Genomic DNA, 26,438 nt, shown 5'->3' on the forward strand with positions numbered 1-26,438 from the left:
CTCTTCTTCCCTCTTTTGTGTTTCTCTCTCCTCTCTACTTTCTCTCTAGAAGATCTATGGATCCCAAGATAGGTTCTGTCGACCTGATTTACGAATCCAAGTTGACCCCTAGAATGAGTTCCTAAACTGCCTTGGTGTCCGGACCATCAATGGACCGATTACTACTTTATTAAGTGTCCCTAGAACCCACTGATGAATCCTGTTGAACGATTTTGGCCTTGATTGAGTTCATATCTCATGATTCATTGATTGAGTTGCTTAGACCTGACCTGCCTAGAGCTGCCGAACACTGTCCCCTAACCAACCGTCTTCTTTTCTTATTATTTTAATTCGAATAGAAATTAATCTCATTTTTAATATTTTTAAATAGGTTTAGCAGATTTGCCTAGTAAAGTTTGATAGTCAAGACAAAAGAGGTAAGTAGATCTTGCACTCCTTATTATTTTTTAAATTATCATATTTTTCTGCACAAGATTCGCTTGTGCAAATATCATATTTCTTTCTTAAAATTAAGGATCAGCATATGTATTATGAAAATCATGCTTTATTATGCAAAATAGTTTTATGAATATTTTGATGAAAATAGCTTTGTTATGAAATGTGAATCTGATCATGTCATTTAGTATTTTTCATCTATTTATATGTATGTTTTAAGAAAAAGCTATAAGTTTTCTAAAGGCTCTAAGATAGATATATATAATTTCCAATATCGGAAAAATCGATATCCTGGAGCTAGCATCCAGCGAAAACAACTTTCTGCCAATGAGTTAAAAGTTGATAATAAATACAAACTATGATATCTTGTCAATTACGAAGATGGCTCTGTCACGGATTATAGTGACCATAGTACAAATATCTGTGAGCAATGTTTTGATCCATGATAGGATTAAATGACGTGAATAATTTACGAATTTATTTGCAATATAAATGGAACTAAGCTTATGAAGGATGGATGATTTGTTCATGTATGATTTACTTTATGACTTGATATATTGTAATATGAAATGCTTATTTTAGAATATCTATTATTTTTTTTAAATGACACATTGACATGAAAAAAATTTATGCTTGATCCAATAAAGTAATGTAAGATTTATTTATTGAGTTGTGTCGTTTATATATCTCTATTTTAATGTAGCAGCCTAGCCCAACCTAGTTTTCTTGGGCTTGTGGGCCAGCCCGAAGAGGCTAGGCCCAAGCCTAAGCGTGCCATGTGGCATGATTCGGGCAGAGGCGAGACTCCGGTGGGACTCTTCTTCCTCCTCTGACGTCCAGCAAAAATCAAAGTTATCTAGGCAATCCGAGTTCGACGAGAACTCTAGGATTTCTCCTATTTAACTCATCCTTCATTGAAAGCCATCCATGATGAGTCCAAGAATATTCATCGATCTTGATGATCCTTCTCTGATTCTTCTCGATTCGTCGCCGGAAATGTCGTTGGAACTTCGTCGGACTGAGGTAATGGGTCAAGCTTCTTCCTCTTGGTTTTTCGATTTCATGGTCGTCGCCACTGTGAGGACCCGTGCGGGCGTGTGTTTAGTCCTACATCGGTTATTCGCTGGGTAGGTCTTGGGTACTTATACAGGATTAAGGAACCCAAATAATACACTTCCGGTTAGCCATTTTGGGTGAGGTCCTGGGTTGTTACAAATGGTATCAGAGCAGATCCGGCCCATAACCTATGTGGACTAGGGGACACTGCAGCACGGATCCATTGGGGCTGACCACAGGCCGATCGTGGTATTTGTGATTAGATTTGAATAGATTTGAACCCTTAGCCTGGTGAGGATGTCAGGGCCCGTGCGGTCGTGTGTTTAGTCCCACATCGGTTATTCGCTGGATAGATCTTGGGTATTTATATAGGATCAAGAAACCCAAATAATACCTTCCTAGCCATTTTGGGTGAGGTCCTGGGTTGTTACAACCACTGCTTGATCTGGGGCTGGCAAACTGCCGAAACGCATGAAATAGGGTAGTCCCTATTTCACCTTCCTCTTCCTCCGAGCTTAACTACCGTCAGCCGCAAGTTTGATCGGGTTTCCTGTCGCCTGTGGCTGCCAACGAGTGGGGGGCTGGGCCGCCATGGCTGTCCTGTTGGACCTACCGGGAAAAGGGGGAAAGGAAAGAAGGGGACTACGAGCCTCCCCGTTTGTGAAGAGAGGAGAGGGTTTCTCTCTTTTCTCCCCTCTCTCTCCACTACTTTCTCTCTAGAAGATCTTTGAATCTGGATCCCAATATTGGATCTTGTCGACTCGATTTACGAACCCGAGTGGACTTTTGGAATGAGTTTCTAAATTGCCTTGGTGCCCAGACCGTCAATTGGACCGATCACCCTAGCCTGTTAAGTATCCTTAGAACCCATTGATGATGAACCTTGTCGAACGACCTTGGTCCTAATCGAGTCTATACCCCATGATTCATTGATTGAGTTTTTCAAATTATCATATTTTCCTGCATAAGATGCATTGATGTTTTTTCTTAAAATTATGGATTAGCATATGCATTATGGAAATCATGCTTTATTATAAAAAATAGTTTTATAAATATTTTGATGAAAGTAGCTTTGTTATTAAATATGAATCTGATCATGTTACTTAGTATTTTTCATCTATTTATATGTATGTTTTAAGAAAAAGATATAAGTTTTCTAAATAATTGTCACGCTCCAGATCCGGAGCATGACATGGCCGTACTATCGATTGGTACAACCTATGATAACACGAAGCCAACATTGCACTTAGCTTTCGAATCCATCTCAAATATAATAGAATAAATAGGAATCCAATTTCATTTCCATTAAATACAATCAATATTGATTCAAAGCATCTAAATTCAAACATAAATACCAAACCCATAATCCTCAATATTCAGAAAATTGTTAACTACAAATTCATAGTTAATTTAAAATATTAAAATTCTTCTACAAAATCACCAATCTTGCTAGCATGAACGCCAAACTTGGTCCATCCTTCGTCTCTATTGACCTTATTCGCTCGGAGAGAAAAAAATAAAAATAGAGATATATGAGCGACAGTCACACAGCTCAGTAAGTAAATCTTATATTATCTTATCGGATCAAGCATAGGTTTTTTCATGTCAATGTGTCATTTATGAAAAATAATAGATATTTAAAATAAGTATTTCATAGTACAATATGTCAAGTCATAAAGCAAATCATGCATTAATAAATCATCCATCCTTAATAAACATAGTTCCATTTATATTGCAAATAAATTCGTAAATCATTCTTAACGTCATTTAATCCTATCATGGATTAAAATATTGCTTACACATATTCATGCCATGGTCGCTATAACCCCTAATAGGGCCATCTTCGTAATCGACAAGATATCATAGTTCGTATTCGTTACCAACTGTAATTCGTTGGCAGAGGGCCATTTTTGTTGGATGCTAGCTCCAAGATATCGATTTTTTCAATAGTAGGGATCGTACATAGCTATCTAATGAGAGCCTTTAGAAAACTTATCTCTTTCTTAAAATATACATATAAATAGATAAAAAAATACTAAATGATATGATCAGATTCATATTTCATAACAAAGCTATTTTCATCAAAACATTTATAATATTATTTTTCATAATAAAGTATGATTTTTATAATACATATGCTGATTTATAATTTTAAGAAAAAAATATGATATTTCCACAAGCGAATCTTATGCAAAAAAATATGATAATTTGAAAAACAATAAGAAGTGCAAGATCTACTTACCTTTTTTGTCTTAGACTGTCAGACTTCACTAAACAAATATGCTAAACCTATTTAAAAATATTAAAAGCGAGATTAATTTTTATTCGAATTAAAATAATAAGAAAAAAAGATAGTTCGTCAGGTGACAGTTTTAGTGGCTCTGGACAGATCAGGTCTAAGCAACTTGATCAATGAATCATGGAGTTTGGACTCGATCAGAGCCAAGGTCGTTCGACAGAGTTCATCATCAGTGGGTTTCTGAGACAATGAGGCCGGGGTGATCGGTCCAATTGACGGTTCGGGTACCAAGGCAGTTTAGGAACTCATTTCAGAGGTCAACTCGAGTTCGTAAATCGGGTCGACAGGACCCTACACTGGGGTCTATAGATCTTTTAGAGAGAGAAAGTAGAGAGAGGAGAGAGAAAGAGAGAAAAGAGGGTAGAAAAGAGAGACCCTCTCCTCTCTTCACGAATGGGAGGCTCATCCTCCCCTTCTTTCCTTTCCCCCTTTCCTCCATAGGTCCAGGGGGCAGCCACGGTGGCCCGACCCTCACTCGTCGGCAGCTGGCGGTGGTTAAGCTCAGATGAAGAAGGTGAAACAGGGACTGCCCTATTTCATGTGTTTTGGCGGTTCGTCGGCCCCGGATCAAGTAGTGGCGATGACCATGAAGCCAAAAAACCAAGAGGAAGAACAAGCTTGACCTATTACCTCAATCCGATGAAGTTCCGATGGCATTTCCGACGACGAATCAAGGAGACTCGGAGAAGCAAGGTCCGCCGTACCGGTACCGGTCGGCGTACCGGTGGCCGGCCGGACCGGTACGGTACCGGTCCGGTCCGGTCCGTACCGGCCGGTACCGGTGGTTTCAAAAACCACAACGCGCGGCGCTGTGGTTCTTAAAAAAAAAAAAAAAAATCGTACCGGTGCGAACCGGCCGGTTTGCACCGGTACGAGGCCCGTACCGGCCGGTACGGGCTCCGAACCGGCCGGTACGAGCCCGAACCGGCCGGTACGCACCCGTACCGGCCGGTTCGGATAAAAAACCGGGAAATACCGGTTTTTTATCCGTTCCGGTACCGGTCTAGGACCGGACCGGTACGTACCGGCCCGTACCGGCCGGTACGGGCCGGTACGGCATTCCATGCGGAGAAGGATCATCAAGATCGGCAAGGATTCTTGGACTCATTGTGGACGGCTTTCAATGGACGAAGAGGAAGTAAATAGGCGAAATCCTAGAGTTCTAGTCGAACTCGGATTGTCTAGATAACTTTAATTTTTGCCGGAAAATCAGGGGAGGAAGAAGACTCCCATCGGAGTCTCCCCTCCGCCTGAATCGTCCCACAGGGCATGGTTAGGCTTGGGCCTGGCCTCTTCGGGACGGCCCACAAGCCCAAGAAAACTAGGCTAGGCTAGGCTGTGACATAATGCTCTAGCACTGGGGAGATCCATCAGAAAATAATTTATGTTGAAACACTGGCAGGATTGGATTTATTTGCTGTCTGATTTTACTTGAAGAATGTTTTGCTTAAAAGCTCTATTGGAAGATTATTTGTCATCTCGTGTTGGACCCTAACCATGAAACTCTAAATTCCAACCTCAATCATATCTTCAACTAAGATCAAAATTTTGTGGATTTTGGTATGTGAGTATATTACCATTGCAAGAATCCTCTTTCTATGCCAATCTCATTGATGAAAAATCAAGCAGTGTAGTCAAATAGCATGCTTTTAAGGAAGTTATACTATTGTGAAATGTTTGAATTAATACGATTATGAAAAGGCTTTCTTAAAATGCTATTGCTTTGGCACTAGTTTTGTCTTTGATAAGCCTAATATCATGCGGTCTCTATTTCAAATCTGGAGAACAACATGAATGTGTTGGTTCAGTTCAAGGTTCGCTGAACCATGCTGAACCTTCCTGTTCGGGGCATATTGAACTAGACCGGCATGGTTTGTGGCTTCGGTTCGAAATGGAGGGAGAGGGGGAAGGATGTAGAGGAAAAGAGAGGGAAGAAGGGAGAGGGAGAGGGAAAGGGAGGAAGGGAGTGAGGGAGGGAGAGGGAGGAGGGAGAGAGAGGCCGAGAGAGAGCTCTCCAGGCTCAGAAACCCTAATTGAAACAAGGATCCTTTTTAAGTGAAGTCGTCAAACTATTTGTTGACTTCGGTTTAAGTTGGCAAAAAAAAAATGGCAAATGGTTTCCCAACTTCTTAAGTGAAGTAGGCAAACTATTTGCCGACTTTAGTTCAAAATTGGCAAAAAAAAGTTACATCCTGAAATAGCATGGTACAGACCCATACCATTTTGTACCGCCTGTCGATCGGTATAGGTTCTGGTATCGGTTCGGCAAACCTTGGTTCTATTCCTTTCTTTCAGAAGGTGGGACAACTGTTTGTATATCTTTAATGCAATCCCATGAATTTGTATTCAATATTATCATTTTCAGGCTTTCCTTCCTTTGTATACTATGTTAATCTTATCTCTAATTAATTTCTCATGTTACTAAATGAAAAAGGTGTTGGTTGGAAACATCATAAGTGGCTCAACAATTTTGTCAGTATAACAAGCTGCATGTTTAGAGTGTAGGCATCCATGGCAGCAAGATATATATATATATATATATATATATATATATATATATATATATATATATATATATATATATATATTTATTTTTTTTATTTTTTTTATTTTTTTGAGGACAAGAGGAGGGCCTAGGCTCACCCAAGCATGTAACCAACTCTGGACTCATTCCATTGTTTGGTATGACAACAAAGGATGGAATTACAATTCCTTTTCATTTGAATGAATGGCAATTCCACTCATATGTGGAAGGAATGGTCATTTTCAAGAAAATGAGGATGAATGATATTTTTAGTAATGAACTAATTAAAAATTTTTATGGTATAAAATAGTAAAAAATGATATATTTTTATATCAATCAATTAATGATGATTATGATATATAATAGAAAATAATTTAATACACATATTTTAAAATGTTATTTAATTAGAAAATAGTGAAATATCAAGTATCGTGCATTGTAATATTGTATCAACTATTACTTAAGGGTTTACCATGTATTATGTACTAGCAAATGGGCATTGTGCAGTGCTTGTTAAAGAAAAAATAAACATAGAAATATAAATTATTAAATATAAATTGTTATTTTTTAAATAGAAAAGATAGAAATAACTTAGACAAATATTAAAAAGTGACTAAAGTAAATTAAAAAAATTATAATAAAATTATCAATAAAAACTATAAAATATGATTGAAAATAAAATTCAAATTATTAAATATAACTAAGATTAAAATTGAAAATAAAATTTTTATTCAAGATATAAAATATAAACTAAACAACAATTTGATCAATAAAATATAAAAGAGGAAATAATATTAAGGATATCATGTTAAAGAAAAGTAAAAAGATAAATTGTTATATTATGAATAGAAAATATAAAAATATATTAGATAAAACAATTAAATAAAATGATTAATTAAAAAATAATAAATACAATAGAAAATGCGAATAACGCAAAAATATAAATATAAAGAATATAAATAATTAATATTAAAACTAAAAATAAGATATTTGATTTAGGATATTAAATATAAATAAAAATAGAAAGTTAATAAAAATATAGAAAATAGAAAATAATGTTAATGGTATATATAATTGATATAAAATTAAATATATTCTAATATGTAACTAGTTAAATTAACTATTGGAATTTCACTTTTGTTTCTTTTACATGCATTCCTTTGTTTCACATCCGAACAAGGGAATGGGAATTGTGGTTCTTATTCATTGCATTCTGCTCGCATTCCATTTTGATTTGCATTCCATTTTTTTTTCGTTTAGTGGAAGGGTTCAAGTGCCAGTTTTTACCATTTTGTACCAGGTGTATTGTACCATAGAGGAGGGACTACTTATTATTCCCCTTGGCATTATACCATACTTACACATGGTAGTTGGTCTCACCTTTATTTTACCAGTGCTAACTATCATACTGTGTTTGGATGATGCATACCAATACTATATTGTTCTATCAGTCTCCAATTGATATTGGTACCAATACTGGTACTTCAACCCTTGCGTGATACAGTCCTCAATGGCGTCTTTGTGACTGACTAGGAATCTGTCCAAATCAGTTGTAGACATTTCTTTAGTAAATGTAATGTCTTAGCTGAGTTCAGTATAGTCCTTTCACATAACAGCTGACCTCATGATTTTGACAAAGAACTTTAAGCTCTAGCTTCTAGATAGAATTTCAATTGCCATGCATTATTCTAGATGTAAACCTTAGCATTCAACATTTTTTTCAACACCTGGTGCCTCCTTTAAAGTCAATAGACCTTATTTTGGATTCGTTAAATTAGCGCTGCTTTTGTGGCATTTCAGTTATCAACAGGCAATTGAAGATATCACCAAGAGAATGGGTGCAGGAATGGCAAAATTTATATGCAAGGAGGTCTGTAATTTCAACACTACTATATCACCAAATTTACATGATCTTGCACAGTACACACCATTAAGAAGCACACTTGCATTAAATTTATATTTGTATGTTCTTTAGTGACCATTTGGCCTTATAGGACTCATCATAGTTAGACAGCTTCTTGGATATTGCCCTGTCAGCAGAATGCAATTTTAACATGATTACATTTCTGCATCTGTTTTTGTTGTTACCAATAGAAAAAAAAACAAATGTTTTTGTCATCATGCTGAGTGGAGTGTTGCCAAAGGATAGAGCCAAGACTATTTATGAAGATGTGTTATATAAGTCTGCTTGAACACCTGTTGCAAATAAAACTTTCTTAGGCATATTGTAATCTAGTGGCTTCTAGTCAGTAACATAAAAGAAGAGTTTATACTTTTGAACTTGCTCATCATGCATCTTCAGTAAACTTGTAATTGATTATATAGTATGGCATAGTTTTAGCTTAGGGCCTTAGGCATTCATGGTCACTTTGTATATCCGTCCTTTTTTAGGGCCTGTTGGGGAAGAAATTGCCGGATCCCATGAGATCTGGCAGGACGGGCCAGAGGGAGTGAAAGGAATGAGAGATTAAAGAGGGGGAGGGAGAGCTCTGTGGGGTTGCGGAGCCCCAACATCACTAGGCGAGAAATAAAGACCTAAAGATGTCTTTCTTTTCATCCCGCTTGGATCAGGGCCTGCCGATCCACCTGCGCTCTCCCTCTCCCTCTCCTGCATTCTCCCATCTTCACTCTCTTCGGTCTGTCCTACCAGATCATGTTAAATTCAGCAGGTTCTTCTCAAACAGGCCTTTAGTGACAGGCCAATGGCTTCTTAAAATGTTTCATTTACTCTACCTATTAAATGTATAATTACAACTGAGTGATGGTTTACAAATTTTGACTCCTCTTAGACATGGAGATCTCATATTACCTTCGTAATGCTGGCTTGCAAAAAGAAAGGAAATTTTAGTTAGTGTTCTCTTAGAAATAAAAAAGTTGTAAGTTTTTGTAGTCTCCTTTTTGTGGCATACAATTGGCTTCTCATATTCCTTCCTCAAGGTGTCAATTCATATTTTCAATATCCATGTCCTCTGAAGGGAAAATTTTTGCAAATGATGTATAGTCCACTTAATTTACTGGCCAGGAGACAATATTTTACTTTAACTTCTGTTTGAAATTTGTCTTGATGCTTATGTTTTGTGTATAACTGATTACTTCTTTTTAGTTTAATATTAACACCAATTAGTGAAAACTTATTTTTTGCAAAATAAGATTAGGATTTTAATACTTTGTTTTATGAGATATTAGGATATCTGCAATTCTGAAGGCATCAACTAGTTCAGTTGGTAAAGTCAATGGGGGTTGGGACCATTGGGTATCAATGACCTGTGTTTCAGTCCCACCCTCACAAAAAATTTGGCCAGGCTTACTCTGTCCCTGTTCTCAAAAAAAAGCATAAAAGAGTAATTCTGAAAGAGAATAGAACTCATTTCATATTAAATTGCTATACTATTACATTAAGGTTTAGACCAATTTTCTTTTCCTTGTATGCAGGTAGAAACAGTCGATGACTACGATGAATATTGTCACTATGTAGCAGGACTAGTTGGGTTAGGGCTGTCAAAGCTCTTGCATGCATCTGGATTGGAAGAACTAGCTCCAGACTCCCTTTCCAATTCAATGGGCTTATTTCTTCAGGTATTGTAAGTCTATTGGTAATTTTTTATTTGCTTTATGGTGCTATTTATCTGCTGATTGTTCACTAATTAATATCTCCACATTTTCCTTATTTTAACACACAGAAAACAAATATAATTCGGGATTATTTGGAAGATATAAATGAGATACCAAAGTCACGCATGTTCTGGCCTCGAGAAATATGGAGTAAATATGCCAGTAAACTTGAGGTGTATTTTTATTTTTTTTTATTTTTCAGCATTTGACCGTTTCTTTTTGTTATTAATTTCTAAAACCATTACTTTGATGGTTAACTAGTCTTTTATATTATAATCTTCTGTTTCTACCGTTACTCTGAAAAGCGAGCTACTTTGCTTTTTTTCTTTGTTTGTGTGCCACTGTCTTTATTATCAAGATCAAAATAAATGCAGTGGGCTCATCTTTTTTTTTTTGCACAATTTATTTTTTTGTTGGTTTTCATACTCTAGGAGCTAATTCCTCGTTTCTGTTGATGCAATGTTTTCAGGATTTGCAATATGAGGAAAATTCCACAAAAGCTGTTCAATGCTTAAATGACATGGTAACCAATGCTTTAGTGCATGCTGAAGATTGCCTTCAGTACATGTCTGCATTGAAGGATCTTGCCATCTTTCGATTTTGTGTTATTCCTCAGGTACATTAGAAAATATTTGCTTTAATTGGAAGTAAGAATAGTTGGGTGGATATCATGGCCAAGCGGTAATGTTTATTGGAGTTGAAAAAGAAGATATGCTTTACTGTATGCCTTCACGTTGCTATTTATCTTATTTTACCCTTTTTTTAATGCCTGTGTTCTCTGTCTCTATATCTTTTTCTCTGTCTGAAGAGAAGGAGATTTATGGCAATAAAGGTGATAACTGGAAGAAAGTCAAGAAACTCCAACCCTAAGGAAATATCTGAGGTATCTTTATGGTATCAACAGTAACAAGCAAAAATACAAGCTTTAAGAAAGTCAATCTTTTTGCAACCTACAGACTAATTGGCTTCTTACAGTCCTGAGGATAAATTCCCCTATCCCCTCCTCTTTGTAAACTCTAAATGTTGGCCATTTCAAGCACAATAGCATTGCTTGGAAACCAACACGTTTATTCAGTTTAAGAGTATCTAGAAGCATAGGGGAAACCATGACTCTTATCTAGAAGCATAGGGGAAACGATGACTCTTCCCATATAATAACCCTTTCTCCTTTTTATGTTCCAGAAATCTACTTCAGTGAGGTGTGGACTTCCAAGTGTTTAAGGCTCTACAATCAATATCTCCTTGATAGTTAAACAACTGATATGTCCTATAAGAATTCTCATCAACATTGGTATTTCATACTCCAATTCTGTTGATCTCTTTTTCCTAATCAAATAATCTCTTGTCTGCAAGCTGCAGATACTCATGTTTGACATTCAACATGATTTCACAAACTTTAAGCATCATTCAGTTACTTCTAAGTTAAAGTGGAATCTGCAGAACTGACATTGCAACTAATGGAGAATTGGAAATAGCAAGAAGATCACTGTTAGTAGAGAATAAATCTTACAATAACTGTTGACTGCAAAAAAGAAAAGGTTTTCGCTATTGTCCTAAATTGGATCATTCCTTGTGTTGGAGGAGGATGATGAGATAGTCTTGCAAAAACAATATAGTTTGAGATATTCCAGAGTAGTTATGAACTAGGCAATGCCCCAGTTGTAACTCTTCTCTCCTTGGGTATCCTCCCCCCCCCCTCTCTCTGAGAAAAAAAAGGGAAGAAAATGTTCCAGAGCAGTTATAACTTCTTCACATTTTTTCACGAAAAAATAGTTCCATTTTTTAATATCAGAAAACAAGGTTAATAAATCATTTGCTATTTTTCCTCTCACTTTAATTTCTAGAGTACCAAAAAAAAAGTTCTTGATGTCTTTTTATTGAGTATAAAAATGATATCCAGAAACTAACATGCTGAACAAGAAAATAATCTTTAAAGCTCTTTGCCACAGTAAAACTATACTCTAGCCACTTACAGGTAATCAACATGAATTCTTTGCATCTCAGTTCATTTCTTGGCTTTTAGTAATGTATGATAGAAAATGTCACAAAAACGTAAGGTTTTCTTTTCTTTTCTTTTCTTCTTTTGGCTAATTGTAAGATCTGAAATTCTGAATTATAAATTGTAAGATTTTACTAAATTCCTTTCAAAACAATGAATACAAGTTTGAAATTCTGTTCTTACAATGATTCACAGTCAAAATCCTGAACTTTTCTGTAAATTTGTAATAGCAAATGAGTCAAAACTATTAGAAGTTTTAAAACCTACTCAAACTTGCAAGCTGTCACTGGATGAGCTAGCAAAGGACTTTCAACAGTATATAGTCACCCAAAGTAAAATAAAAAGTCCAAACTTTGGAAAAACTTGGCCACTCTTTAGTGCATGCTTTTAGTGAAATTCAGCAAGACTCAGGCATCTTGATAATGCATGTCATTAGTTATTCAATGATATAATAGTCATGTCGAGACCAAGTTCTAGTGTTACTGTCTTCAAACCATAGTTTGCATTAGGCAGTCACCTTTCTAGTTGCTTTGCATTAGGCAGTCATCTTTCTAGATGCTGTCAGCTTCTGTTGTCTTGGTGCTTCTCAAACTTGTATGATCCATTGTGCATATGGCAAACACTATCTATAGTCTAAAATGCATAGAGGGAACTGTATGTCCAATCTCTACCTAATATTACAATGTCAATTAAAATGCTTGACATCATGGCATATTCACATGTATGAATTTGTAACTTTCAATTACGAAATCTATGAAACCTTCATGTTACTTACCCATAGTGTATTGGTTTTTGTGCCTATACTAAAATTTCTTGTCCGATGAAACCTTTTACAACATTTTTTATCAGGATATTTACTTTGCCTTTTTAAACAAAATGTGAGCAGGTCAATTTTTATTGGCTTAGATGGCTTGAAGATTGTCATGAAACTCTCAAGCAAGGTCCGCCGAACTAGTATCGGGACCTGTACTGGTCGGTGGCCGGTTTGGTATGGTATCGATTCGATACCGTACCGACACATGGTCCACAATGGTGTGCCCATTTGGAACCGGCATGCCAATTTTTTTCTCAATGTTTTTAAGTTTGAATTAATAGTAATCAATTTATTTTAATTTTTCAATAATTTTAAGTATAATTTGATATTTATTGATGTTTCTATGATTCCATACATCCTAAATGATGCCTCTTGATATTTTAGAGTGATACAAAATATAAAATGATTAGTGAGATGTTGCATGCTAGAAGAAACAACATGAAATATCCTAAAATCAATTAGTGAGATATAAAATATAAAATGATATCAATTACCTATATTTAAAGTACAACATACATACCGATATCTAAAATCTTGTCGAGTGGAGATATCTCTCATAGATATTCGGATTATGAGATAATCAGAAGGCACATTAGCCCACTCTAACAAAGCGGTGTTGTAGTTCCATACGCTCATTCCCTAAGGAATGCTCTCTGAGTTATAACCACTCTCAGGTCTCTTACTAAAGATTTGGCTTTGAGAGGTATTCTTTGGTAGATAATACGTTGTAGAGGGGTTCATCTAAATATGCCGGCAGCAAAATTCGATTCGTAAGATACTTCGGGCTACGTAAGGTAGTAGCTACCGGAAGACGATGCCTTAGACGTACTATATCCATATCCATATCCGTATGGGTTCATAGGCTGCTTGTGGTTGTGAATAATAAGATTCAACATACGACTCAGAACCTAATATATCTATGGACCTCTAGGAGCTCATATTTTATATGCAATCGTATCCTCACGGGCTCTACTAGATCGTGCACTGTGGTCCTTATTCTGTGTGGCATGCATAAATTGAAACTCACCAATTAATCAAAAATCACCTATGGTTGTCTCATAAACGGTGATCTTATGCCCTCCACTCTCTAGCTAGCAGATCCATGACTATCAGAACTATCGCTACTCATCTTGGTCTCTAAATCTGAGTGAACCAACTCCACACTCTCCATCGGGGCTATAATTGTTTTTTTTTTGCTGCGTTGTGCCAGCTTTTCTTTCGTGCTCCTCTATCTAGCTATGTTGGGAGGATGGATGTCGCCCTCCCAACTGAGTATCGAGTAGCGTGGTGGCCTTGTCTAAGCAACTCTCGTTCATATTTTTGAAAGAATGTTTCGGACAAGAAGTCATATGATGACTAGCTCCTAGTGACCCCTGTGGCTGTAGCTAATTAGCTGGAAGGATGCGTGGAGTGTTGCAATCTACCCATTGCATTGCATCCATCGTAGGCTCGTTGGCTACGAAACTGGCCAATCGTGGAGGTGATCTGGCTCATCAAGCTCTAGCTCCTGTTGTTGCCCCACAAGCTATTCGATCATAGGATCATCCTCATCGTCAAGCATTGTGGATCAGATCTATGTATTTTAGCTCCACTTTCTCCAGAATGCACTTTAGCCACAACCTTAGATTATAGTGAACATATATAAGATCGTTGAGGCACTTTTATGTCAGACGATTCTTTTGTTTGTTGTGGATGAGGATGAAGGTGGAATAGTTGTGCTCACAGTCACTCGAGGAGACTGTCTGGGAGAATCCGGATAGCTAGCCGTTTAAGATTTTTCGCGGACAAATCAAAATGAATCCACTATTCAATTACAAAAATATTGAAAAAAATTACATATAAAATTGTATCATATTAGTATGCATCTAACATTAGGTAATAGTTATCGTTGATATATAATATACCTGGATTCATACTTTTTTTACTTAAGACAGGCGTCAAGACTCCAAAGTTGTTTGTGCCCTTTATTAAATATTTTCATTTGTGAAAAAGAGTCGTCTTGTAATATATTAATCACTGTTAGGAGTTAACTTATGAATGTCACTTAAGTTAATTTACTTTTTCTTGATAGAGCCCGACTTTTGGATCATGCTCCATCTTGCAAATCACGTTACGTAGAGTGGCCAGGAGTTCATCGTCCGTATTCACGTACGGTGTACTGGAACCTTTATTTCAGGTAGTAAGCCTATAGATACAGTTCATAATTATTTAGTAGAATTATACAAGTGCTAATTGTCAATGTTTTTACTTACCTGCTAGATGCAAGTCTCCATCCATCTGGTAGTCCTATCGCTACTCAATAATGTCGATGTACTCTTGGGCGTACATCGAATCTGTCTTCTTGATCTAATTCTTTGCCCTCTCTATCATATGATACGAGAAGCCCATCTAGGGGTACGTTTCACTATCCACGGCTTGAAGCTCTTTGTACAATGGTTTGATAGCCTTCACTATTTTCTCGACCCGCTGTCAGAATGTCTGCCTCGTCACTAAGTCCTCCACAATGCTCCCCTTAGTATCGGCCCTCGCAAATCTACTTTTCTACCACTCGACACTAATAAATATTTGACACGACTACTTTCCTCTCAAGGAGGCTATCAAGGATAACATAATTAGTAGCAAAGCGTGTCACACTTGGTCTCAAGATCTCTCCCTCTGCATATCTTCTTATCAGTGATAGAACCCATGTATGGTTATAAATATATCTGGTGATAGTTTGGGCTATCTCCACTGTCTGCTACACCCTATGAATCTTCATAATGTCCATCAACATAAGGTTGATACAAAGTGCAACACATGGGGTCTATAAAATATGTGCCTGATGCTCCATCAAGATTTCTCCGATAGTTTTATATTGTAGCTCATTTTCAGTTATGACTTATCCAACATTCTTCTCTCCTACCTAATCAATCACCTCCATCAATCTGAGGATATACATGACGTGCACCTGATCAAAAGCATCAACTGACTTTTGAAAGAAAGTCTTTATATTACATGTCAAAAAGTTAATGCTTCGCCTGGTGGGACCGGTCTCAGTGATGACCTGTACAATATTCTTCTCTCCTACCTAATCAATCACCTCCAATCTGAGGATGTACATGGCGTTGTGCATCTGATCAGAAGCATCAACTGACTTTTGGAAGAAAGTCTTCATATCACATGGTTGGACCGGTCCAACCATCAGACATCACCGTCAGTCCGTATGTGGGCCACTTGCTCTAGTATAAAGCAATCCACTTCTCTAGCTCATTGTTGTCAAAAAGCTCACCATAGATGTCCTTTAGTTTAGGAGGATCTTCACCGGAACCAGCAACATGTATGGAGAAAATGATAGACCTATAGTATATGTTGTTTGTCGCATTCACTGGGATGTGGTTGAAGTGAAATAGGATCTGATAGCTTGCCGCATCCTTATCCTTCGTTAGTATGGTGTCAACCTTCTGTTGCTTCGAAGTCTTGCTAGAAAAGGCAAGTGGATCTAAATCATGGATGGTGGCTCCTAGTGAAATCTCTCTAGAGGACTTTTTTCTGCTACCAAAAGCTTCCAACATAAAAGCAATACAACCACCACCTCTAGTGACAACCTCCCTAGTTGAGGTTCTTCTGAACTCTGGATTTGTCCTGCTGGTCATGGAACTAGAGTTCGACTTGTAGTGTGAGGGTCCAAATCGAGTTCTATGCCTGGCCACCTCATCCTACTGCTACTGATCATCCAGACTTGTCTGAATGTCAGCCTGGATCTGTGCCTCGCCATTTGAAGCGGACTCCTCTGATTTTCTGAAGTGATATGAAGGTAGCTCTACTGCCCAGTGATCCACCTCTACCTTCTTGGCAACCCTTCTTTCACTGCTCTGAAATCAGTAAAGTACTACTTCATCGGCTGTTGGACTTTTTGTGGGCATTTCCGGCACATAGATACATCGGAATAACTACGAGCTAGGTGCTGCTTCAACCTAATTACACCTCCTTTCTTGAACTGTGTTGCATCAGTTGCACCTTTAATGATGCCAACCTGAGAGCAATTGCCCATGTTTTCAACTAATATTATGCTTTAGGTTCTTTTTCCTCGATGGTTTCATTTCTACAGATTTATCAAGCACATCAGTTTATTAATTATTTAAAAATAGTAAAATTTTGTTACGATGAAAAAGATATTTTCTACTTCAAAAAATACTTTTGACTTGTCTAATACATAGTGCTAATTTTTGATGTTTTTGGATTATTTATATATTTTTAAAAATTTTTAAATTTAAAAATATGTTCAAATATCATAAATTTAGAAAAATATGTTTTCTGCTTCAAAAAATATTTTTGAATTATGTAATTCATAGTACTAATTTTTCATAATTTTGTATTAATTATATATTTTTAATTATTTTTTAAATTAAAAATAATTTTTAAATACAAATATTTCAAAAAAATAATTTAAGCTCAGATTCTTGTAGAACCGTACCATAGATGCTACATATATTTTATATTTTTTTAAGCCCGTGGGCATGCATCAAAGACTATTTATTTATTTATTTATTTAAAATTTAGGTTTAGGCCATTGTGCGAATGATCGCTTCAAAATTTGAATAAATAGGCACTAAATTTATAGCTTGCATGCCCCTAAAAAAGCTTCTAATTTTACAGTTATTTTTGAGAATTTATTTATTTATTTAAATTTTAAACCAAATATATATTTTTTAATTTAAAAAATTATATATAATTCAAAAAATTAAAAAATTTAATAGGATTGTGTACATCAGCTATAGATTTACAACATATCATGAATCATGCCAAAATCGAAAGTTTTGGCATGGCCTCCCCTTATTTTGAAAATTTCTTGACATTGAAAAAAAGAATAAATGAGGTAGGGGAGGGAAAATATTCTTTGTTTTGGGTTGTATTGTGTTTAAATCGTTGAAATCAGCGCATTTTTTTGGCCCGGGGGATCGAGAAAATCGTGAAGGAAGAATTGAGAAAACTTAGGAAGCTTTCTCAGGCCTTCCCACTACTTATAAGGGTGAAGGAAGGGGGAACTGGTTCATACAAGTTCCGACCGGTTCGGATAGGTTCCGACCGGTTCCGGATGGGTTCAGTATACCACAGCCGAACCGACCTGGTCCTGTGCCAGTTCAACTCGGTTCGGCTCGGTTTGGTAGGCCTTACTCTCAACTGCTTAAAGTTATGCCATGGTCTGACATAAAATACAAGAAAGTACCTTATAGGCTCATATGGCTATAGTACCATTGCCTGTGCATGTACTTGCATGTTGGCATTTTTATATTAGCAATATAGGGACCTCTACAGAATGTTGAAGCAAGAAAGATATGGAGTACACATGATCATTCGGTGTTGAGTAGTATGCATTTTGATATTTGATCAGCCTCAGTAGTACCAGACATATTCTTTATAAGTTAATAAAATCAAAATTCTGTGCAAGGCTAATGGTCATCATGGTCATAGAAGTAACCTATCAAGTAAAAGAAAGTCGTGTATTGGCTCTTATTAGTTTTTAACAAACAATACAGGCTAATTTTGGCCTACTGGATTAGTTGATACAGGTGTCAATGCATCTTATTTGACCAGAGTCTGATGTCCTTATCATTTTCATCCAGCCTGATATCTATTTTGTTTGCTGTTCATCCTTGATGTCAGCAGTTCATGGCAAGAAGTGCAAGCTCGTCCTGTCATTGTCTAAGACAAGTGTTACAATAATTCTTATTTAAAATTCAGCATTTTGTCCTGTGTACATAATAAATAAAATGTTGTATGAAACTCTTGTTGTGCTCCTCAATCTTCCATTTTTCTTGCTATTCATAATTCTGCTTTTTATATCTCATATTTCCATTCCAGTAACTTTATTGTCTAGTTTGAACATTTATCTCAATTTCAAAAATGCCTGTTAGTTGACAATTGTCAGTTGCATCAGATCATGGCAATTGGAACCCTTGCTCTATGCTATAACAATGTGGAGGTTTTTAGAGGAGTTGTGAAGATGCGACGTGGTAAGAAAATTTTGTGCCATTTTTATTTACTATAATCATGATTGTTTCATGTTTATTCAATTTAAAGTTGATCATAATATTATTTTTCATTTTCATGGTGGTTTCTTCCCTTTTTCTTTTTTGGTAACCTGTGTTTCTCCACTCATTTCAGTTTAACACCAGCCCTTGTTCTCTTTCTATAATATAGATTGTTCAATTAGAAGATATGGGCTATGGATGGATATGTCGATTACATGAATGATTTGTTTCCTCATAGCTCCTTTAAATGGGATTTGCTCTCCCTCTCAACATGTATTCGCATTACCTTTTATGTTCTGAAATCTATGTCACAAACTCAGTGTCATTGATTTCATTGAGACTTGAGTCTTTTCAAACTAGGGAAGACTTATCATATGTTAATATGAATTCTTGTCCATCTCAAGTCTAATTAGATACTAGTATTCTTATGATCAAGGTTTGATGTACTGATCAGTACCGTACCGTACCGGACATACAGTATCATATCGATACCGAACCAGTGCACAGTCTTGTACCGTTCTGATACTTGGTATGCCTCTCTATCTTGTAGCATACCATGTACCAACACTGTAATAGGATAGTATTGGTACGAGGTCTGGTACTGAAATGGCGAACTTTGCTTATGATAGATATGTGACAAGTATGAGATATTAACGAACATCACATCATTGTAAGGCTTCATCTTTTTCACAAGTTAGCATCATATATATATATATATATATATACAACCTCGAGCAAATACCCACACAATATGAGCTAATCTTTAGAGCTGCAAATGAACCATGCTCTTCCTAAACAGCAGCAGTTGAGCTTAGCTCAGGTGGCTGAATTTGGGCATGTTCTTCTGGAACAAGCCAATAGCAATCTGTGTTTTAAGTGAGCCTATGCTCAGCTAATAATAAACCTGAGCACAAGCATTTGTTGGCTTGCAATGGAAGTATAGGTTCAGGCTCAGATTGAGAATCCATTCATTTAAGTGGCTCCATAGCTAAGCTTGAGCATTGATAATCTCTGCTCAAGCTCAGCCTGACCACCCCATTGATCTTATTACAGCAAGCTCAGTCTTGCTTTGCTTGTTTGTGGCCCTTCCCCTTGTGTTATCATACCATTACCTAAGCATCAGATCCGGTAAAAATCCATATTTTAGAGTGTTTAAATGAGATTAATACTAGGGTAGATAATACAATGGAAAGTTCTTTTGTTGTACCCCTTCCATAGATAGATTTCTTCAACCAATGGGCCTTCCAGTTGTTAAAGTAAGCCCCAGGTCATTTACCTGAAGTCAAGAGCCAATTTGGTTACATGTCTACAAATGCTCATCCTTTTTTGATTTGAAAGGGATGCTTCTCTTAAAAATAAAATAAAATAAAATTAGAATATTGATATGCTTAACATGAAGGTGTTGGAGGGAGTTTTTGGAAAAAAATCTGGAGCGAGTGCAGCACCCCAGGTAGAAGTTTTTGACTAATAGGAGGTCCACTGTTGCTTAAACTTGTGTCCGAGATTTTAACACCAATTCACCAATGGTTGATGTCAAAGAGTTATGGCAAAAAGCTTCGGAGCTTGATGAATCATAAATTGATCCATAGTCAAAGTTATACAGGTAAGCTAATGTTTACCAGTTGATAGGAATGTCAACAGACTGACATGCAAGACTGCCATTATATTGTTTGGGCCCATGTCATTGGCTTCAGTCCCCTCAAAATTTTGATTATGCTCAACACAGAGCTGGTCTATTGGCATCCCTAACAGTTGATCCTATATTGTTCGCATCTGAACTTGATATGGTATATTTTTACCATTACTTGCTGAGTATTAGCATGCATTAACACAAAAGGATATGGGATATTGCTCGCGAATAGGAAGAAGGTATGCTGATATATGATGGGAAACTAATTTAATTTCTCCTTGGAAACATCTTTAATTGCTTTGAACTGGCAAATGGAGCAGCTTGTGAATATTTATATGCTAGCCCTTCCAAACATATCTAGTGTCTTAAATGTAATTTAGCAAGCAAGCTATAGCTAGTTAACATAGCCTGAGTAGCTAAAGGATACAACATATAAATGAATCTTACCTGCAACTCAACATCAATGGATAGAAGTTTTTTTTTCTTTTTTTGTTCTCTATTTGTTTGCAATAATTAGATAATTGCTTCAGAATATATGCAAGTTTGATATGAATGTCGACTTTTGAATTATTAGCTGAACTTTTATCATACGAGGCCAATCAACCAGTGATTGGCAAACTAAGGTAACTCTTGATCTGGAGCATCTGTCTTGTTCATGATATTTTCCAAGATATTCCTTGCACCTGTGGAGGATGAAACTAGGCATAGGATATGCTCAGAAGTCTCGTAGATAAAAGTGTTCTCGGTACTTGACTTGTATCCATATCTGTATTATTGACTAATTAGTTTTGACTAGTTCAGGTTCATGACAAACCCCAAAATGTGAAAAGAAGGCATTAGCAATGACCCAATGACCCAACTTGCTTTCCTACGAAACAACATTAGCAGATACATTTTATACAGAAGGGGTGCAGTTATTATCATGTTACTATAATAAAATATGTAATGAATCTTTATCAATACTATGATTTTGTTGATCTATTTACTTTTTAAATATCAGGATTATAATGGTTAATTTAAATTTGTATATGTTTTGACCCCAGATCAATATCATGAAGTATTTTATGTCATGAAAGTAAAATATGCTTATTGCAGTAGTTAGTATTGGAATGTACCTTTTAACCGGTGCTCCTTTCCAGGACTTACTGCTAGGGTTATTGACCAAACAAGATCAATGTCAGATGTCTATGGTGCTTTCTTCGAATTTTCATCTTTACTCAAGTCCAAGGTAGTGTTTGCTATTAAGCATAGATTTTCTTAATATACTGTTTGGACAGGTTTAAGATTGAGTTGCTATCCACTCAATCACACATCTGTCTTTATGTGACATATACTTGTTTTTTGTACTTTTGTTATGGATTAGGACAATTATTTGTGCATCTTGTGCAAATGCATAGTCAATTATCATCCCCAATGGTGAGGCAAAACCTCTTAACTGTTAAATCATGTAAATCATACTACATATCTACTTGAACCAACACCATGCATATACAAGTACACCTTGAAGTTCCTTGATAACCCTACCAAGTAGAAGGGAAGTGGGGGAGGGGGAGCTTGGAGAAGAGTTTATGTTGGCCTTCCCAGGCCCAGGGGGGGCCAACCCTCAAGGATTGGAATATCATATGCCGGTGGCATGTTGCCCTAGAATTAGCTCAATTCATAGTGCACAAAGGATTTATCATGCCATGTTGATTGACACTTAAATCTATGCTAGTCCTTTTAATTCCTTGCCCCTTCTTGCCAAGTGGCTGGCACCCTGGAGATGTAGTAAGGCTACTCCACTACTCTATCACACTCTATAGGGGTAATGTAGCTGATCCAAGATTATGCATACGATTGAGTATCCCACTTCTGAAATAAGCCTATCCAATTTATAAGCTCATGAAATCATGCAAGCAAGCTAAGATGGGATTCCAATTTAAGCACAGGTGAATGCATAATTACTAAAAACTTAATTAATCACAGATCTTCCTAGAACCTAAGTTTGTAAATTATTTGGGGAAATTTAGCAATTAGATTGTCTTGAGATGAATCCCTCATGGGAATGCACTTATGTGCCTTTAGGTCTCTCTGCTAAAATACGAAGTCATATTGGTTTTCTAAATAAATATTGTTTCACTGTTTGACTGATCATGTATATTCACCATTGGATTTTAGGATTTGCTGAAACATTGGAGGAACACTTTTTTTTCTCCAAGAATACACATTACAGAATATAAATTTCACAAAAATTACTAGTGTTTATCTTAAATAGTCTCATCAATTCTACCTACCCAACTACTTACTTCTCAAGCATCCTTGGCCACAATTAACTATATCCAGTAGATCTCTAAAAAGATTTGCTAAAACATTGGAGGAACACTTTCCTCCAAGCAAACATATTACATAATATAAACGTTTCACAACTTTCTAGTGTTTGAGAATAGTCTCATCAGTTCTGCCTACCCAAATTAGCTACTTGTCATGCATCCTTGGCTACAACCAACTAAATCCAATAGATCTCTGAAGATAAATCCTTGGCTTGTTTTATGTATCTGATCATCAAAATGATGTTATCAATTGTAGTAGACATGGGTTCCTAAGGTAAGGTAAATGTAGAGATTTCATAGTGTGCACATAGTCTATCTTAGAAGTGTGCTTTCAACTAGACATGCTCAGGTCCAGCAGTATATAATGACAAATCCAATATTGATATGGATTCAACACTCAATTGTGAAAGGTTGCAACTATCTTGTTGTCATTATGTACAGTTGTTAGAGAGCCACCAAAACATATTCCTAGCTGTAATTGCTTGATGACATAAGAAATTGGTATCTTGGTTCCCCCTTGATTGCCCTAGCAACTGGGATTTATACACAATTCCTACGCATATTAAGTATGTTATACCCACTTCAATCATTTAAATGTGACACCCATAATGTATGGAAAAAAGAAAATATCATCTGATTAGAGCCTCGAAGAGTATCTTTTACTTGAAATTGCCTTATTGTAAAACCAAATTGTTTAGGGGCTCTTTTGCAAAGAGATAGGCTGCAAAACTAAATGCAGAAAATGAGTTGCTGATGGCTATTTGCAACTGTTTGGTTAACTGCAACTTATTTGCAAGCTGCAATTGGTTTGGCAAAAAAGTACCCAAAAAGTTGCAAAACTCATCGCAACTAAAATTAACTGAAAATGAGTTTGCCACTTATGCTGTAGGTAAGCAACCCAGCCCATCAAATCTCCTCGCCTCCAGTCTATGGGCTGTTGAAGAGGTGCCTACCTACTTAAAATCTTATAGCATAATATTAAAATAGATTATTAGAATATATAATATTCATTGTATGAAAATAATATAATATTGTATCTATTTTTTGTTGTGTAAATATTGATATTATATAATACTAATATATTACATATCAGTTAATTACTGTAGTAATATATATCATAAAATATATAACATACTTTCAATCTAATGATATATTAGATAATTATTAGAATAATGTATATCACATAAAATAGTTATATATATGTTATTAATATATTACTGTTTGAGTCTTTTGTTTAAAAAAAAGTGGGTTAGGTTTCTCTCTTTCTAAAAAAACGATTCTATGAAGTACATGATTAAAAATATATCATACTAATATATGATATTATGACATGACCTTTGCTCCTTTGGAGAAGAGAGTATCTATTTCTCTCGACTCCAAAATCAATAATGGGCATTCGAATAGAATATCCACATTTTTGATCATGATTTATGCTACTAAATATATCTAAAAATAAAATAAAATCACATTTGTTTACTATCTCTAACATTTGCATCATGTGAACATAAATGGATGGTTTGCATTGCACTAGCATGCTAAAATATATGCTAAAGCATTTAAAATGAGAATCTACCTTATTGATTATGATCTACATATATTAAAATATATAAATTGAAATCAGTAGATTGTAATGCTTAGATTATAGCAAAACATGATCTTATGTCATTTTAACCATTTATTTTTGTGTTCACATGATGCATAGGTTAGAGATGAAGACAACATGTTTTTTTTTAGTTTCTAGGCCCCTTCATTTTTAGAGAAGGTTTCTAGATATTTTTAGTGGTGTAGATCTTAATTAACAGTGTGGATCTTTGATTTGGATGTCCTATTATTGATTTTGAAGTCGAGAAGAGTAGATGCACTCGCCTCTTGACGGGAGGAAAATCCTCTCATAATTTATTTTATCATATTAAAAATTATATAATATACTTATGCAGCTAAAATTGGCCATAAGGTTATTATACCTTTCAACATTGTGTAACAAAACAGCAGCAAATACATTTGCAATTCTCAGTTCAACAAAACAAAAAAGGCTTTTGCAACTGCAAATGAAATAGCATTTCTATTTCAAAATGCAGATCCTCCTGCATGCAAACGTATTCATAGGCAACCAAACAGCCTTGTAGCATTGCATTGGCAATCTCGAAATGATGAACAGTTTTCTTGTGTTGGAGGTCTGATATTGGGTTGCAGTCAAACTTTAGTATGAGAAATCCATTTGAGTAATAAATAATAATATCAAAATCTTCAAAGTTATGGAGAAAAGATTCAGGTTTTTCAGATTTCTTTTACTACCGGTCCTATCAATACAATGTGTAACTGCGTGTGAAGATTACATTACATGACCAAAGGAAAAAGGAAAAACAAAACTAATAGTTTATTCAAATGTAGCATGTCTCACTTGATATGAATTGTCCCATACGCCATGTTGGGCTTATGAAAAGAGACTCTTCATTTGGGTGTAAATATGTTTCATGTAAGGCCTGTTTCATTAGAGGTAAGTGAAAACCAGTTTAAAGGTGCAGTACAGAGAAGTGGTTTATCAGGGAACTGGAGACCACTTCAACTGTTTGTTTGTGTGAATAGAACTCTACTTATTTAGACTTTCAACGAGGGTTGGTGGAACCGTCCCGATCCGAGCGGTTCCAGTCGTACCAAGCCATTCCAGCGGCGGACTGAGGCGGTTCCGGCAACGGAAACGAAACGCAGTGCCGAAGAAGGAGAAGGAAAAAGAGAAAAAGAGAGTGAACTGGGGAGGGAGGGAGGGAGGGAGGGAGGAGGAGAAAGGAGGGTGGCGAAGGCTGGCGCCCGGGCAGGAGGCGGAGGCCATGGTCAGGTTCCCTATTTCGTTCGAAATAGGGATCCGGCCGCTTTTTAATTTCGCGATCACTTAAAAATTTCGAAATTAAAAAGCAGTCAGACCTCTTTTTCAAATGAAATGGGGGACTTAGCTGCAGCCTCCGCCTCTTGCCTAGGCGCCAGCCTCCGCCGGCCCTCCGTCGGCCCTCCGCCGGCCTCCGACGGCCCTCGTCTCCCCCTTCTCTCTCTTTTTCTCTCTTGTTTGCCATCTCTTCCGCCTTCTCTACTATGTCGGGACAGGCCCGGTATGGCACGGCATAGGCCCGTACCAACCTGTGCCGCTGGACAACCGGTCCGGTGCTTGGTACCGGCACAACAGACCATGCTTTCAACATTTCTTTTGGTGTATGTTATGTGGTATTAAATTATTAGTGAGGTGCAAGTACTTGGAAGTGCCACTTCCATGCCAGTCAAGTGAAAGTCAAAAACTTTAACACTTGGGGCTCAGTAAACAATTTTTCAGGTCTCTCCAAACCCACATGCTAGAAGTGCCCAATTTTACTTGTACTTGACTTCTCCAACACTCACTGACCAGCAACCAAAAGGACCCCTATACAAAGCAGATGTGGCGTACCTCCATATAACAAATGACCAATAATAAAAGCCTATTGGCTGCCTATCCATATTCAAGAACTCTTGTAAACAAATCGACCCAAAAATTTTAATTTGTCTAGATTCATTAAGTATATTGATTTGTTTTAAATTTATTAACCCAGATGTTTTATATATATATATATATATATATATATATATATATATATATATATATATATATAGGGGATTGATAACCTACTCTCTGTTATGGTAGGTTATCAATCTACCCATTTTTCATTGGACAAAAAATACCCTTATTTTTTGTAACTTTTAAGGGTGCTTTATGTCTTTTTACA

At 36.3% G+C, this 26,438-nt stretch overlaps 1 protein-coding gene across 5 annotated transcripts in view; it reads left to right on the forward strand.

The window, feature by feature from the left end:
- LOC103711437 (squalene synthase 1-like) overlaps positions 1-26,438 on the forward strand; it is a 59,577-nt gene that overhangs the window by 10,103 nt on the left and 23,036 nt on the right. For all 5 annotated transcript variants that reach the window (XM_088720963.2, XM_008797574.6, XM_088720964.2 and 2 more), the window contains 6 exons: positions 8,115-8,184; positions 9,747-9,890; positions 9,995-10,099; positions 10,396-10,542; positions 18,657-18,732; positions 21,520-21,608. In XM_088720963.2, the coding sequence (XP_088577089.2) occupies positions 8,115-8,184; positions 9,747-9,890; positions 9,995-10,099; positions 10,396-10,542; positions 18,657-18,732; positions 21,520-21,608 (631 nt within the window). The remainder of the gene's footprint in view (positions 1-8,114; positions 8,185-9,746; positions 9,891-9,994; positions 10,100-10,395; positions 10,543-18,656; positions 18,733-21,519; positions 21,609-26,438) is intronic.

This window comes from Phoenix dactylifera, chromosome 1, assembly GCF_051530095.1.
Source record: "Phoenix dactylifera cultivar Ajwa chromosome 1, Ajwa_hap1_PhDact_Kaust_v1.1, whole genome shotgun sequence".
Lineage (NCBI taxonomy): Eukaryota > Viridiplantae > Streptophyta > Magnoliopsida > Arecales > Arecaceae > Phoenix > Phoenix dactylifera.